Source organism: Orycteropus afer, unplaced genomic scaffold (assembly GCF_000298275.1).
Source record: "Orycteropus afer afer isolate SDZICR_OR568_19922 unplaced genomic scaffold, OryAfe1.0 scaffold00300, whole genome shotgun sequence".
NCBI classification, from domain to species: domain Eukaryota; kingdom Metazoa; phylum Chordata; class Mammalia; order Tubulidentata; family Orycteropodidae; genus Orycteropus; species Orycteropus afer.
Genome location: NW_006921887.1, coordinates 524,495 through 542,436, shown reverse-complemented (window position 1 = coordinate 542,436; position 17,942 = coordinate 524,495). Strand labels below are relative to the sequence as shown.

At 38.0% G+C, this 17,942-nt stretch overlaps 1 protein-coding gene across 1 annotated transcript in view; it reads left to right on the top strand.

Moving 5' to 3' along the window:
• The window catches only part of CPLANE1 (ciliogenesis and planar polarity effector 1), a 231,606-nt gene that overhangs the window by 194,510 nt on the left and 19,154 nt on the right, over positions 1-17,942 (top strand). Inside the window, exon 47 of the mRNA XM_042782397.1 lies at positions 1,710-1,834. Coding sequence (XP_042638331.1) covers positions 1,710-1,834 — 125 coding nt within the window. The remainder of the gene's footprint in view (positions 1-1,709; positions 1,835-17,942) is intronic.

The window sequence follows — 17,942 nt, the reverse complement described above, 5'->3', positions numbered from 1 at the left end:
ATTGGTTTCCCTTTTCTTTGTTGAAGAGGGTCTGTGCAATCCTTCTGCCTAGTCCGCCATCTTTCCCCGCCCCCTATCAAATCCCTAAGATGATTTTGATATATGTTCAATCCAGGTTTATTTTTTCCTATGGTTTTTGTTGTCATTTGTGTCTTTAATTTGCCTCCTACTTCCTTCTCTCTGTTTTTCTGTTTGTCATCTTCGCTGTTGCAGAAACAGCCTGTCCCACTAGCTCCAGTGTCTCCCTCTGCTCTTCCTCCTCAACCTTCTCAGTTACACTGATTATGTTGTAGATGCTGTCTGTTATATATTTAGTCTTAAATCCAAACTACATTTACCTTCATGGTAATGATCATCATTACTAGTTTGGACATGAGTCCATCAAATCAAAACCAAACTCGCTGTCGTCGATCGGATCTGACTCATAGCAACCCCTCCTTGTGTTTCTAAGGCAGTATCACTACGGAAGTAGATTGCCCAACCTTCCTTCCGAGGAGTGGCTGGTGGGTTTGAACCTCCAGCCTTCTGGTTAGCAGTCAAATGCTGAGTTAATTAACCATAGCATTCTAAGAAAATTATCCAAGTGTAAAGTTTCTTATATATGGCAAACAAACAGAAAGTTACATCTGTTGGTGATACATAAGGTGAACGTGAATTGGTATTAAGTATAATTTTTTAAAAAATGACTGCCTTTGACAAAATACTGTCAATTCTCATTACTCCTGGTTATTACCCTACAAAGTCTCTGCAAACACTGAATTAGCAAGATAGTGAACCACCTTTTTTCGACCTCATCTAGGAATTGTTCACCCTTTGTGCATGCATGCACATGTCTGTACATGATCTCAGACGTATTCACAAACACAGAATCCCCTATTAACAATGATTGATTGTGAATAAGTAGGATTATAAATATTATCACATAACCTAACAGCTTATAGGCAATGCTACTACAAAATCCAAAAGTAATCAGATCTCTAGTATGTGTAGTTTGGAGTTTACTCAAAACACCAGAGATTCCCCTTAAATCCTTTCTAGACTAAAGCAGGTATAAATACATAAGTAACTGCCAAAGATATGGAGAACTTGAAATGGATAGAGAGATAACCAAAAACAATTGAAAAAAGAAATTGAAGTACTAGATAAAAAGATAATTTGTTGAGGTTTATTATATGCTAAACCACTGAGCTACATAATCTAAGCAGTGTCAAGTGAATATATTAATGTTGTTGTTGTTATTTGCCGTCAAGTCAGCCCCAACTCATAGCGACCCCTCCTTGGGTTTCCGAGGCAGTATCACTACGGAAGTAGGATTGCCCAAACCTTCTGAAGAGTGGCTGGTGGGTTTGAACCACCAGCCTTTTGGTTAGCAGTCAAGTGCTTAGGCACTATGCTACCAGGGCTCCTGAATATATTAATATGAGGTATAATTTGTGCTTTTTGAAATACTAAAATTTACTACTTATATGAGAATCTACAGGAGCTCTGGTTGCATATTGCCTAAGGCATTTGACTGCTATCCAGAAGGCTGACGGTTCAAACCCACCAGCCACTCTTTGGAACGAAGATTGGGCAATCTACTTCTGTGGTGATACTGCCTTGGAAAGCCAAGGAGGGATCGCTATGAATTGGATCCAACTCGACGGCAGTGAATTTGGTATATATATGTATGAGAATCTAGGATTATAATTATGTAATTTCCACTTTAGAGGGAATCATCATGGTCACAATTTTCCAGTAAATCGACCTGGAAAAGTCAGCTATATATCCAAATCAAGTTACACTCAAAAGAGGAAACCCTTTATACAACCTCAAGATTCACCAAGGCCAGGTGGTAAGTCTTTAAGCTTTTTTTATTGTGTCATTTGTACCTATTCCTTCTTGTCTCAAAAATTGTGTTTTAATTAGTAAAAGCTATAATTCTCTAGTAAAAAGCAATTCTCATGTTAATAAAATACGAGGGATCGATAAAGCCTTAGCTATACTGGGATTTTTTTCTATTTCTTGAAATAAGAAGACTCTAGTATTTTTTAAACTATCAGGCTTTTTGGAAAAGAATTTGGGCAGTCAATAAATTAGATATAACTTACTCCTAGAATCTGTTTCTTTTGTGTGTCTGGCTAATGATGTAGGCATTTTTACAAATTAAGTTCTTATAGATTGGAGGATGGCTGTATCACAAAAGAAGACTGCTAAGAGCCTCAGGCTGAAATCATACCATGTTTTTATACCTTTCGAACATCTTATTCCACATTTAAAAATGTAATATCTTTGAGCAATGAGGAGTTCTGATAAGATGGTGGAATAGGCAGACAAACTACACAGACCCTTTTCAACAAAGAAAAAAGAAACCAATTGACATAGATACAGAAGATAATCCTGTAGCCCTGAGCTTTGAAGGGAAGGATATAGAAGTGGACGAGACTCCAACTAGTAGAAAGAACCTGCATGGAAATACTGAATAAGTAGACAAATGGAGCTGCAGACTGTCAGCAATCCTGACAGCACAGACAGTTTGGATATTTACAGGTGGTGTTAGGACCTAAGAATTAACCTAAAATTTGGCTCTGCTCGCTGAGGGCTACAAGGACTACACTGGTGGCTGATGACTAAAAAGGGAAACAGCAAAGAAGGCAATAAACTGAGCTGTAGACTTTTGGCTGTCCAGAGGGCATAGCCACTTTGAATGTTTATAACCAGTTCGACCATTTTGGATATTTAAAGTGACAGTGTTCTGTCAGATTCCAGGGACCTACAAATAGGCTTCACTTGCTGAGGACATACCAGATGCTGAGAATTGGAAGATGCAGTATTCCCATGTTACTCTTATACTCCACACCCTCTTGGTGAACAGAAGTACAGCCATCCCTCACTCCAACCCACCTTCTGGGCTGGCAGGAATTCTATCCCAATCTGATGGAGCTTTGGTGCCCTGCTCTGCCCTGCCCTCCTCAGATTTGTTTTTGTTTCCTGTTTCTTTTTGTTTGTTTGTTTTAAAATTCTTCTTCTTTTTTTTTTTTTCCTTCTTCCTTTTTATTTTTATTGTTTCTTCTTCCCTTCCCAGGTTCTAGTTTTCAGCTTTTTCTCTCTCCCCTTTTCCTGGTTCCCATTTTTTTCCTTCTTGTGGTTTTCCCCATCCCTTGTATTTCTTTTTGCATTTTTCCCATTTTTTCTTTCATTATTCTCTTACTCTACCCCTTTTTTCTTATTCCCCACTCCCCAAATATTGTGGGGTTTTTTCCTCTTTATTTATATTTATTTTGTCCTTTTAAAGCATTTCTTTAAATATTTCACCACATTTATTGCCTTTCCTCTTTTTTTTCTTTCTCTTTTTGGTGATTGTTTTAGTGATTTGTTGATTGTGGTTTATGTAGGGTGTGTTTTTTGTCCTCTTGCTTTAACCTTTTTGGTGGTTTTATGTATTGTTTTTGTCTAACTGAGTGGGAGATAGCAGCTGTGACCATATGACCCACCCATACCTGCACCTCCTGCAGCCCCACCTACTGAGTGAGGGCCACTACTTGCTTCTGCACCAACTGGCCAATGATACATGACAGCCAATATGAGCCTGACTCACCCTTAATTGCTCTTCACAAACAGTTAACAGAGATCTGTGTAGTCACTCTCATACTCTATCACATCCACCAGGAGATAGGTGGTGAGTGTATAAGGGCTGCCAACTAGCAAATAGAGGAGCACAGTACCCTCCTTACTCAGATAATGTCCAAGCAAAACAAAGAAAATAAAAATATTGGGTGAATCACTCCAACATACAATCACCAATTAAATATAAATACAACAATGTCACAATGTCTCAGAGACAGCAGACCATTACAGTCCATACAAACAAGCACGATAAAGCAGGAAAAACAAAGGACCAGGATATTGACCCAGAACATATCCCTGAGGAAGAAGAACTTGGAACTCCCTGATAAGGAATTAAAGAGAATTATATTTAGGTACCTTCAATGGGTTAAGAGATAGATCAAGGAAAACACAGACAGAATTAAGGAAAACACAGACAAAACCCTAGAAAAAATTTCAGAATAAAATGCAAGAACAAAATGGCAAAATAGATGAAAAATTAGAAATGATACAAAATCTAGAGCTGGAAATTCAGAAGATTAATACTAAATTTTCAGAAATAGGTAACACATTGAAAGGGCAAAGGAGTAGAATTGAATCAATGGAAGACAGAATTAGTGAGACTGAAGACAAATACCTCAGTACTTCTTTGGAAAGGGATCAATCAGAAAAAAGATCAAAACAAAATGAAGAAAGCCTAAGGTTCATGTGGGATACCATCAAAAGAAATAATCTGTGTGTAATCTGAATTCCAGAACAGAAAGAGACAAATAAAACCACAGAGAAAACAGTGGAGGATTTCTTGGAAGAGAATTTACCTGATATGATGGAAGATGAGAATATATCCATTCAAGAAGCCCAGTGAACCCCAAATAGGATAGACCCCGAAAGAAAATCACCAAGACATATCATCATCAAACTCACCAAAACCAAAAAAAGAAAGAATCCTGAAATCAACATGAGAAAAACGAAAAGTTACCTACAAAGGGCAACCAATAAGACTAAGCTCTGATTTCTCAGCCAAATCCATGCAAGCGAGAAGGCAATGAGATGGTATATAGAAAACTCTGAAACGGAAAAAAATCCAACCAAGAATAATATACCCAGTAAAATTGCCCCTCAAATATGATAGTGAAATTAGGACATTTCCCGATAAGCAGAAATTAAGGGAATTTGTTAAAAGCAGACTATCCATACAGGAGATGCTAAAGGGAGTCCTTTGGACAGAGAACCAACAGCAGCAAACAGCAACCGACCATTAACACACATGATGACATAACCCTGAAACCAACCCCATTACAGAAGTATTCAAAGTAACATAAGTTTACAAGATTGTAAACAGGGAACCAGAGACATCAATTGGCAGATGAGGACAACTACAAACCAAAAAGAGAGAAAAAATAATGTTGTTACAGAACTTCTAAATGGTGAGGAATTCAAGAGAATTGCAAGCTAGAATGGACTGTTCTAAACTTGGGGAGAAAATTATAAATCACAGGGTAACCTCAAAGAAAAATGATAAATCTTCACATCACAATAAAAAAGAGGACAAGCACAAGTGTTTAGCAAATAATAAAAACAATAGCAACGAAGGAAGTCATGACATAATTCATAAACAAAATGAGCTCAGCACAGACAATTGTATGGAACAAGAAATCAGCAACACCATGAAAAAACATATAACAAAATGACAGCAACAAATTCATACTTGTTGATAATTACACTAAGTGTAAATGTATTAAATGCACCACTCAAGAGACAGAGAGTTGCAGACTGGGTAAGAAAACAACCCATGAATATACTGTCTACATGAAACACATCTTAGAGATAAAGACAAAAATAGACTAAAAATCAAAGGTTGGGAAAAGATACAGGAAGCAAATGGCAATCAAAAGAGAGTAGGAGTGGAAATATTAATTTCTGATCAAATTGACTTTAAGACAAAAACCACCATACGAAACAAGGAAGGACATTATATAATGGTCAAAGGGTCAGTTGAACAAGAGGACATAACCATAATAAATATCTATGCACCCAATGAAAGGGCCCAAAAATACATAAATCAGACTTTACCAGAATTGAAAAGATAAATACATGACTCCACAGTCATAATGTTGTTGTTGTTGTTGTTGTTATGTGCCGTCAAATAATAGGAGACTTTAATACATTGCTTTCAGTGAAAGATAGAACAACTGGTAGTAGAAATAAACAATACAATCCACCAATTGACTTTATAGACATCTACAGAGCATTTCACCCACAACACCACATTATACTTTCTTTTTCCAGTGCACATGGAACATTCTTCATGATAGACAATATGTTAGGCCATAAAGCAAGCCTTAATAAATTTAAAAACATTGAAATACTGCAAAGCATCTTTACAGATCACAATGCTGTAAAATTAGAAATCAGCAATAGGAAGATCAGCGGAAAAAGTGCAGACATATGGAAACTGAACAAAACCCTCCTTAAAAATATAATATTTATTTCCCTATAGCATTACTTAGGAGCTCTGGTAGCATAGTGGCTAAGGCACTTGACTGCTAACCAGAAGACTGGCAGTTCAAATCCACCAGCCACTCCTCGGAAGGAAGATGGGGCAATCTACTTATGTAGTGATACTGCCTTGGAAACCCAAGGAGGGGTCGCTATGAGTCGGGGCCGACTCGACGGCACATAACAACAACAACAACATAGCATTACTTTAGATAATCTTATTTAAGTGAGTATTACTAAACGGAAACATACTTATTTGTAAAATAATTACATATTAAAAATGTTTAATATTAGCTAACTTACATACCAGGTTCTATTTAAGTACTTTAATTAAAATCCTGTTAGCTAAGTACTGTTGTGTCCCTATTTTAAAAAAGCAGTAATCCAAAGCAGAGAAAGTTTAAATAATCTGCTCAAGATCAAACCGGAAGTGCTAGAACCAGGATTTAAACCCAGTCTGGGTCTAGAGCCTACACCCTTAAAACCTGTACTGCTGGAATTTAGAAAATTGAAATTTCAATTTAAAAAACTGAAAATTAAATAGATAAAATCCTTAATAGTTTGGTTAACTCTTGCTTCAGATTAACAAATTACAATTTTAAAAATGCCATTCTTTCTAAAACGAAAATGTCAAAATAGTGAACCATGGTTTCTTAATATTGGAGGAAAAATTCAGGGATTTGTTGCGTCTTCCTCTTGTATTTGTCTGATTACAGGGCTGTATAATCTTGTCCTTTGATTGTTGCTGTGGTTTATGCCCATCCTTCAGTCCACTGTATTCCTTTGCTGGATTATACTTGCTGTGATGCTCCTGCTACTCACAAGATCAGAAGCACTCAAGGATTCATATTCACTGAACTAAGCCAAGTCCTTGTGGTCTGCAAAACATCACCCATGTGCTCATTTTACCTTCTTAGCCTCCTTTCCCCATAAAATCTGTGCTGCGTAGCAGCTTATTTTTCAGTCACATTCCATGCTTTTGTGTCCTGTTCCTTAGTTGAAATTCTCTCTTCTACTTTGAATGCCTCACCTCTGTGTCTTTGAAGACATCCTTAATCTTAATTCTTTAGTTCTTCCAACATGACATAATCAATTTTAAATTGATGCTAATATTTAACTTGCTTGGTTGCTGTAAAGATTGGAGATAAATGATAGCTAGAATACTTTTATTTTTGTTCTCTTAACCATCTTAATCAGATGTTTCTGTGCCCCTCTTGAATCACATACCACAATAGGTCCAATAGGTCTTATGATGTAGTTACTTGTAAACTTGTTATGTCACATGCTAGACTAAATTCTTTGAGGGTAGCAACTGTCTCATCCTCATCTTTGTATTACTCCTCACATTGAACAATAAAATAATTGGACAATAGGATAAGTAAAAATGAAAGAATAGCTGTTCACTTTCTTTAAAGTATGAAAGTACCTTTTTGTAACCAATTTATTGTTCAAGTATATCAGAGATGGGTATTGTACCATTTATATCCTGTCAGAGAATAGCATCATACGCCTGTTATTGACAGCAAATGTGTCACTTAGTTTCCCTAGACCTTTAAGGGAAACAGACAACTCAAGGTACTTGCGAACACTCTTAACTTCTCTGACTGCCTAGATGGTAAGTCTCCTTGTTCCTGTGACCCCAGCTGTTTGCCGAACCCAGCCATTTCATCTGGCTATATTCAGGGACTTTTAGTCCTACAGTATTGGAGGGGAATAGAAGAGAAACCCAGGTATGCCTAATACCACATCCTTTCCTAGCCAATGTTACAGATAACCTGAGCCCACATGGGAGATGTTCAGTCACTGCATGGATGGAGAGGATACATCAAGATTTTAAATTCACTGCAGTTGATACCAGATATTTGTGAGTTTGACTATGTGATGCTATCTTATCTTATAAAGATAAGATAAGAAATGTGCAGTTCCTACTTCCTTCAGACCCACCTGCCCTAAGTACTGTTGTATTTAGAGGGATCATCTCTTTGTTTCATGTTTAGTTCTGTCAAAAACAATATAAAGATCTTATTTGTGACAGCTTAAAAAGGGACAGGACAGAGTTATACAGGAACAGAGTTTTTGTATGACATTGTAAGTTTATTATACTGTGGTGGCTTGCATGTTGCTGTGCTGCTGGGAGCTATGCCATCAATATTTAAAATACCAGCAGGGTCACCTAGGATGGATTGGTTTCAGCAGAGCTTCCAGAATAAAACAGACTAGGAAGAAGGATATGGTGGTCCACTTTGGAAAAAAATGGCCTATGAAAACGTCATGAATACCAGTGAAACACTGTCTGATATAGTGCCAGAAGATGAGCTACTCAGGTTGGAAGTTACTCGAAATACAACCAGGGAAGAGCTGCCTCCTCAAAGTAGAGTTGATCTTAATAACATCGATAAAGCAAGCTTTTGGGACTTGCATTTGCTGAAGTAATGCAAATCAAAATAAGAAGAAAAAGCTACAAACATCTATTAATAATCAGAATTTGGAATGTATGAAGTATGAATCTAGTAAAATTGGAAGTTATAAAAACAGAAATGGAATACATAATGATCAGTACCCTAGTTATAAGTGAGCCAAAATGGACTGGTATTGGCCATTTGGATTCAGTCATATGGTCTACAATACCAAGAATGACAAATTGAAGAGGAATGGTGTCACATTCATTGTAAAAAAGAACATTTTAAGATCTACCTGAAGTACAGGACCTCTGGTGGCATAGTCCCTAAGGCATTTGACTGCTAATGAGAAGGTTGGTGGTTCAAACCCACCAGCCACTCCTTGGAAGGAAGGTTGGGCAACCTACTTCCGTAGTGATACCGCCTTGGAAACCCAAGGAAGGGTTGCTATGAGTCAGATCCAACTCCACAGCAGTGTGTTACATTGCGTTACCTTGAAGTACAGTGCTGTCAGTGATAGGATAATATCCATACACCTACAAGTTAGACAGTTAATACTACTGTTACTCAATTTATATACCAACCACTAAAGCCAAAGATGAAGAAATTGAGATTTTTTCCCAAATTCTGCAGTCTGAAATTGACCAAAGATACAGTCAACATGGATTGGTGATTAATCAAGATGCGTTAATTACTGGTGAGTGGAATGAGAATGTTAGAAATGACAAGCAATGCTAGCTAGAAATATGGCCTTGGTGATAGATATGGCACCAGAGATCACATGATAGAATTTTGCAAGACCAACAGTTTATTCATTCCAAAAACTTTTTCAACAACCTAAACAGTGATTATACACATGGACCTTGCCAGATGGAAGGATATACAGGAATCAAATCAACTACATCTCTGTTAAAAAGAAAACTATGGAGAGCTTGGATATCATCAGGCAGAACAAGGCAGGGGGCTGACTGTGGAACACTGTCATTTGCTCATGTTGTTGTTGTTGTTATGTGCCGTCGAGTCAGCCCCGACTCACAGCGACCCCTCCTTGGGTTTCCAAGGCAGTATCACTACGGAAGTAGGATTGCCCAACCTTCCTTCCGAGGAGTGGCTGGTGGGCTCATAGACAAGTTTAAGTTGAAGATGAAGAAAATTAAAACAAGTCCATGAGAGCCGAGATAAAACCTTAAGTATATCCTACCTGAATTTAGAGACTATCTGAGGAATAGATTTCACATATTAGACACCAGTGACCAACGACCAGATAAATTGTGGTATGACATCAAGGACATCATACATAAAGAAAGCAGAAGGTCATTAAAAAGCCTGGAAAGAAAGAGAAGATCAAATGGATGTCAGAAGAGACTCTGAAACTTGCTTTTGAATGGAGAGTAGCTAAAGCAAACAGTAGAAATAATGAAGTAAAAGATCAGAACAGAAGATTTCAAAGGGCATCTTGAGAAGACAAAGTAAAGTATTATAATGAAATGTGCAAGACCTGGAGTTAGAAAATCAAAACGGAAGAGCACGCTCGGCATTTCTCAACCTGAGAAAACTGAAGAATTTCAAGCTTTGAGTTGCAATATGAAAGGGCTTTATGGGTGAAATATCAAGCAATGTAGAGAACATCAAAAGAAGATGGAAGGAATACACAGAATCACTCTGCAAAAAGAATTGGTGCAATACAGTACTGTATTGTCAGTGAAGGCAAACATGGGTATATATGGGTGGATAGATGGGTGGACAGGCTGAAAGATTAGGTATGTCTATGAAATGGGGAGTGTATCCAAGAACATGTATAGGGTTGGCAGACAATGGTCCTATAAGTTTATGTGAATGATCAGAATTCCCAGGTGTATAGTAGAGCTGACAAGGGGCAAGGTTGTGGTCACTGCTTGGTCACAGCCAGCTACCCAGAGGGACTGAGTACTTGAACCTGCAGGCTTGGGACCATAGTTGCAGAGGACATCAAGCTCAGTTGGCATAACATACCATACAAAACATTGTTCCACCTCCTACTTTGGCGAGTAGTGACTGGGATCTTAAAAGCTAGCAAGCTGCCATCTAGATGCAACGATGGGTCTCTCCTCGTCCAGAGCAAAGAAGAATGAAGAAAACCAAAATTCATGGAAACAATTAGTCCTAGCAACTGGTACACCATCCGATCTGCAGCCTATACAACTATGAGACCAGAAGAACTAGATGGTGCCTGGCTACCACTGTCATCCACTTGGAAGGGGATCTATGTAGGAGACCCTTGATAGAGAGGGAGAACAAGGTGGAACAAAACTCAAAATCATTTGGAGGGGAAAAAAAGGTGGGGACCAGGTTTGCTGGTCCGATAGAGCCTGGTGGAACCACTGAGACTATGGCTCCTAACTGCCCTTCAGGTCTGGAATTGAACCCACACCTGTGGTTTCCAGCCAAACAAAAGATAGGCATATGAGTTGAATACTTACCTGAGGTATACACTTCTTGGAGAGAACAATCATGAGAGAAAGAAGGGCTGCTTATGCACAGGGAGACAGCTCGGGGCAGGAGGGATGGGCACTGGGACAAGGTAACTATCAGGAGGACGTGGGAGGGGAGCTGTTGCATTGTGGTAAACTGTGGTCAATGTCATGAGACAAAGTATATGTGAACTGCTGTATGGAAAGTGAATTTGCTTTGTAAATCTTCACCCAAATCACAATTAAAAAATAAAAAATAAAAAAAAGAATTGGTGCAACTATTTCAGGAGGTAGCCTATGATCAAGAACTGATGGTATTGAAGGAAGAAGTCCAAGCCACACTGAATTAATTGGTGAAAAACAAGGCTCTAGGAATTGACAATACCAATTAAGATGTTTCAACAAATTGATACAATGCTGGAAGTGCTCACTCATTTTTGCCAAAAATTTTGAAGACAGCTACCTGGCCAAGTGATTGGAAGAAATCTATATTTGTGCCCTTTCCAAAGAAAGATGAGCCAACAGAATGCAGAAATTAATGAACAATATCACTAATGTCACACTCAAGTAAAATTTTCCTGAAAGTAAATAAAAAACAGTCCCAGCAGTACATAGACAGGGAACTGCCAGAAATTCAAGCCAGATTTAGAAGAGGATGTGGAACAAAGTATATAACTGCTAATGTCAGGTGGATCTTGGCTGAAAGCAGAGAACACTAGTGCAAAAACGACAAGGAGACCACATGTTCTGACCTCCTCTAATCCCACAAGAGGAAGACAGGACTACCAGCAGTAACCCAAGGCCTATTACTGCAAGGCCAGACATGCTGCCTCCCTCCAGCTCTTTCACCAACCATTCCTCCCAAAGCACCCACCACCTCTCTCCAGGGTTTGATAATTCGCTGCAGTGGCCACACAGAGCTCACAGATTGTGGGGTTTATTAGGGAAGCACCACAGGCTACAATTCAAGTTCAGGGAAAATGCTCAGTCTCTCTCCCAGCAGTGCTGGTCCCTCAGTGTCTCACTCAGCAATGCGTGTCTCTTGCGTCTCTTTCCCAGGAGCATGTGTCTCTTTCTGGAGCGTGTCTCTTTCAGCAGCACGTCTTCCTCAACCAGCAGTCATAGAGAGTTCTGCCTCTAGGAGGCCTCCTTTTGAGCCCGGCAGAGTGGGCAAACTAGCCAATCATAGCATCAGAACTCTAAGCACCTGAGGGAGAATGGGCACCTCCCAGAACATTGTTTGGTGCCACTCCCAACAGAAACACTCCAGGTGGACAACTTCAGCAATCAGGATCTCCTCAGTTGCTCATAGAAAATCCCACGTTGGAGTTTACAAAGACTTATGGGTAGAAAAGCCACACTAAGTAATTTACTACACCGCAACTAGAAATATATTTACATGTGTTTTATTGACTGTGCAAAGACATTTGACTGTGTGGGTCAAAACAAATTATGGATAACATTGAGAAAAATGGGAATTCCGGAACACTTAATTGTGCTTATGAGGAACCTGTACATAGCCCAAGAAGCAGTCATTTGAACAGAACAAAGAGATGCAGCATGGTCTAAAATCAGGAAAGGTGTGCATCAGGGTTGTATTCTTTCAACATACTTATTAAATCTGTATGTTGTTGTTGTTGTTATGTGCCATCAAGTCGGCCCCAACTCATAGCGACCCCTCCTTGGGTTTCCGAGGCAGTATCACTACAGAAGTAGGATTGCCCAACCTTCCTTCCGAGGAGTGGCTGGTGGGTTTGAACCGCCGGCCTTCTGGTTAGCAGTCAAGCACCTTTAGGCACTATGCTACCAGAGCTCCCTTAAATCTGTATACTGAGCAAATAATGTGAGAAGCTGGACTATATGAGGAAGAATGCAACATCAGGACTAGAGGAAGACTCATTAACAACCTGCAGTATGCAAATGACATAACACTGCCAGCTGAAAGTGAAGAAGGCTTGAAGCACTTACTGATAAAAAACAAAGCCTTCAGTATGGATTATATCTCAACATAAAGAAAACAAAAATTCTTACAACTGGACTAGTAATCAACAGCATGATAAATGGAGAAAAGATTGAAATTGTTAAGGATTTCATTTTACTTGGATCCATAATCAATGCCCATGGAAGCAACAGTCAGGAAATCAAATGATGTATTGCATTGGGAAAATCTGCTGCAAAAGACCTCTTTGAAATGTGAAAGAGCAAAGATGTCAGTTTTAAAGCTAAAGGGTACCTGACCCAAGCCTTGTCTTTTCACTTGCCTCCTATACATGTGAGAGGTGAACAATGAATGAGAAAGAACACAGAAATTGATGCATTTGAATTATGATCTTGGTGAAGAATGAATACAGCTGTCTTCAAAGAAGTATAGGTGGAATGCTCCTTAGAAGTGAGAATGGTCAGACTTTATGTCTCCTAATTTGGTCATGTTATCAGGAGGGAGCAGTCCTTGAAGTAAGATATTATGCTTGCCAAAGTTGAGGGTCAGCAAAAAAAAGGAAAACACTCAACAAGATGCATTGACACTGTAGGTACAACAATGGGCTCAAGCATAGCAGCAATTGTGGGCATGGTACATTGTTTCAGTCTGTTGTATGCAGGGTCACTGAGAAACCAACTCCAGGGCAAGTAACAACAACATTGAAGTTAAATTGGTATCCATTTAAATTAGATTGTTACAAATTTAGATGTATTCCCCATGGTGACAACAACAACAAATTTTAAAATTTTACACAAAGGGCAGGTGAATGGAATCAAAATGGTTCACTACAAAAAAATCAGCTAAAACCAAAAGAGGTCAGTATTAGAGGAAATGAACAAGAAAAGTATAAGACACATAGAAAACAAATAGCAAAATGGTAGAAGGCAGTCCTTCCTTACCAATAATTACTTTAAATGTAAAGGGATTAAACTCTCAAACTAAAAGGCAGAGATTGGTAGAATGGGTAAGAAAACACGATCCAACTATATGCTGTCTACAAGAGATCCCCATTAGATCCAAAGACAAACAGATTGCCAGTGATAGGATGGAAAAAAATATTCCAGGCATATAATTACCGAAAGAGAAATGAGGTGCCTATATTAATATTAGACAAAATAGACTTTAAGTAAAAAACTGTTACAAGAGATGAAGATGGACATTATATAATGATAAAAGGATCAATTCATCAAGAATATAACAGTTATAAATATGTATGAACCTAACAACAGAGGCCTCAAAGATATGAAGCAAACATTGATAGACTTCAAGAGAGAAATAAAGAGTTCTATAGTAATACTTGGAAATGTCAGTTTATTGCTTTCATTAATGGATAGAACTTGTAGGCAGAAGATCAGTAGAAAATAGAATGGAACAACACTGTAAACCAACTAGACCTAACCCACCAACTCCACTGCCATCTACTCAATTCACAATTAATAGTGACCCAATAGTACAGGGTAGAACTGCCCTATAAGATTTTCAAGGTTGTGAATCTTTACAGAAGCAGGCTACCATATCTGTCTCTTGTGGAGCAGCTGGTGTGTCTGAACCACTGACCTTTGGGTTAGCAGCCAAGTGCTTAAACCAGCATGGCACTAGGGTTCCTAATAGACACTCCACCCAACAACAACAAAATATACATTCTTCATTCTCCATGCTAGATCATATTTTAGGTTACAAACAAGTCTCCATAATTTTAAGAAAACTGAAGTTATATAAAGGATCTCTTTGACACAGTGGAATAAAACTAGAATTCAGTAACAGAAGGAAAAGTGTAAAGTTTACAAATATATGAAAAATAAATTATACTCTACTAAACAGCTAATAAGCCAAAGAGGAAATCTCAAGAGAAATTAAAGAATAAGAATGAAAATACAACATACCAAAACTCATGACAATACAACATGATCCTATATACAGAAAATTCCAAAGAATCCACAAGAAAGCTATTAGAACTAATAAACAAATTCAGCAAAGTTGAAGGATATAAGATCAACATACAATACAAAATTCAGTTGTGTTTCTATATACCAGCAATGAACAATATGAAAATAAATTTAATAATACAATTATATTTATAATATCATATAAAAGAAAATCTCTAGGAATAAATTTATACAAGGAAGTAGAAGACTTGTACACTGAAAACTATTAAACACTAGTGAAGATAATTGAAGGAAACAAATAATGGAAAGACATCTCATATTCATGGATTAGACGACTTAGTATTATTAAGATAACAGTACTACCACAGTGATGTACAGATTTAATGTAAAATTTCACTGTCCTTTTTTATAGAAATGGAAAAGCTGGTCAATAAATTCACATGGCCTTGAACAGCCAAAAGAATCTTGAAAAGGAATGATAAAGTTAGAGAACTCACAGTTCCTTACTTCAAAAATTACTACAAAGGTATAATAATGTGGTGCTGGTATAAAGATAGCCATATAGACCAATAGAATAGAACGGGGAGTCCAGATATTAACCCATACCACTGGGTTGAGTTGTGGGAATGTAAAAATACGTATGGATTAAAAAAAGAAAAAAAAAAAAAAAAACTCCCACAACTCAACAACAAAAAGACCAACAACCCAATCAAAGAATGATCAAAATAATTGAATAGACACTTCATGAAAGAAGATATACAAATGGCCAACAAGCACATGAAAAGATGCTTAATGTCATCAGTCACTAGAGAAATGGAAATGAAAACTACAATGAGATATCCCAGAGGATGGCTTTTAATCAGACAAATGGAAAATAATAAATGTTGGTAGGCATGTGGAAAAATTTAAACTCTTATGCATTAACAAAGTCCAAAAACACAATAATGACCAGAATTACTGGTCGAATGGAGTCTGGTGGGACCCCCAGTACTATGGCCCTGTGATACTCTTCAGGCCTGGAATAAACTCACTCCCAGGGGCTGGCTTTCAGCCCAATAGTAAACAAGATGTACGTGCACACCACTCAACCCAGGGTGACACACCCACATACTGTATGTGCCATTGAGTCGGACCCAACTCATAGTGACCCCTCCTTGGGTTTCGGAGGCAGTATCACTACGGAAGTAGGTTGCCCAACCTTCCTTCTAAGGAGTGGCTGGTGGGTTTGAACCGCCAGCCTTCTGGTTAGCAGTCAAGTGACTTAGGCACTATGATACCAGAGTGTGTATGTGTATATATTATATAATATATACACACACACACAATATTTGTGCTTCTATGATTGACTTATTTCACTCAGCATAATGTCTTCCAAGTTCATCCGTGTTACGTAGTGTTTCACAGATTCTATATTATTCTTTAGTGTTGCATAATATTCCATCGTGTATATGTACAGTAGTTTGGTTAGCTATTCTTCTGTTGATGGGCACTTGGGTTATTTCCATTTCTTTGCTATTGTGAACAGTGTTGTGGTGAACATGGGTGTGCCTGTATCTGTTCATGTTCGGACTCTCACTTCTTTAATATACATACCCAGTAACGGGATTGCTGGATCAAATGGCATTTCTCTTTTTAACTTCTTAAGGATTCACCATACTGGTTTCCACAGTGGTTGTATCATTTTACAGTCCCACCAGCAGTGTACAAGAGTCTCAGTCTCTCCACATCCTTGCCAGCATTTGTTATTTTCTGTCTTGTTGAACTTCACTATTAGTGCTACAGTGAAATGGTTTCTCAATATTTTTATTTGTATTTCTCTAATAGCTAATGATCACGAATATTTCTTCATGTGTTTGTTGGCCGCCTGAATATAGTCTTTGGTGAAGTGTCTTTTCATGTCTTCTGCCCATTTTTGGGATGTTTTAAAATTGGATTATTTGTGTTTTTGATGTTGAGGTGTTGGGTTTTTCTGTAAATTTTAGAGATACACTCCTTGTCAGGTATGTTGTTGCCAAATATTTTATTCCCATCTGTAGGTTCTCTTTTTACTCTTTGGAGAAGTCTTTTGAAACTCATAAAAATTTAATTTTTGGAAGGTCCCAATCATCTAGTTTATCTTCTGCTGTTTGTGCATCTTGGGTTATGCTTGATAGACAATTTATGCCATGAATTAGGGCCCCTCAGTTTGCCCCTATTTTGTTTTTTAGGAACTTTATAGTTTTAGGTTTCACATTTAAGTCTTTCATCCATCAGGAGTTAGTTTTTGTGTATTCTGTGTCTTGTTTCATTTTCCTGCAAATGGATAACCAGTTTTGCCAGCACCACTTGTTAAAAATACTGTCTCTTCTCCATTTAATAGATTTTGGCCCTTTGTCAAAGATCAGCTGACCATAGGTCACTGGATCATTTCTGAGTTCTCAGTTCTGTTCCACTGGTGTATGTGTCTGTCACTGTACCAATACCAGACTGTTTTAACTACTGTGGCTGTATACAGGGTTTGAGGTTTTGAGATCTGGGAGTTTGAGACCTTCTACTTTGTTCTTCATCTTCAATAGTGCTTTGCTTATCCCAGGTCTCTTTCCTTTCCATATAAAATTAGTGATTGGTTTTTCCATGTCTTTGAAGAATGTTGATGGAATCTGAATTGAGATTGCATTGAATATATAGATTGCTTTGGGTGGTAGAGACATTTTCACAATGTTCAGTCTTCCTATCCGTGAGCATGGTATGTTTTTTCATTTATGTAGATCTCTTGTGGTTTCTTGAAGTAATGTTTTGTAGTTTTCTTTGTATAGGTCTTTTGTGTCTCTGGTATGATTTATTCCCAAGTATTTTATTTTTTTGGTAGCTATTGTAAAGTATATTGATTTCCTTATTTCCTTTTCGTCAATCTCTTTGCTAGTTCAGAGGAATCCAACTGGTTTTGCATGCTGATCTTGTATCCTGTCACTATGCTAAATCTCTCAATTAGTTCCAGTAGTTTTCTTGCTGAGTCTCTTGGCTTTTCTATGTGTAGGATCATATCATCAGCAAATGGGGATAGTTTTACTTCTTCCTTACGAATTTGGGTGCCTTTGATTTTCCTTTCTTGCCTTATTGCCCTGGGTTGTTGTTGTTGTTGTTATGTGCCGTCGAGTCGTTT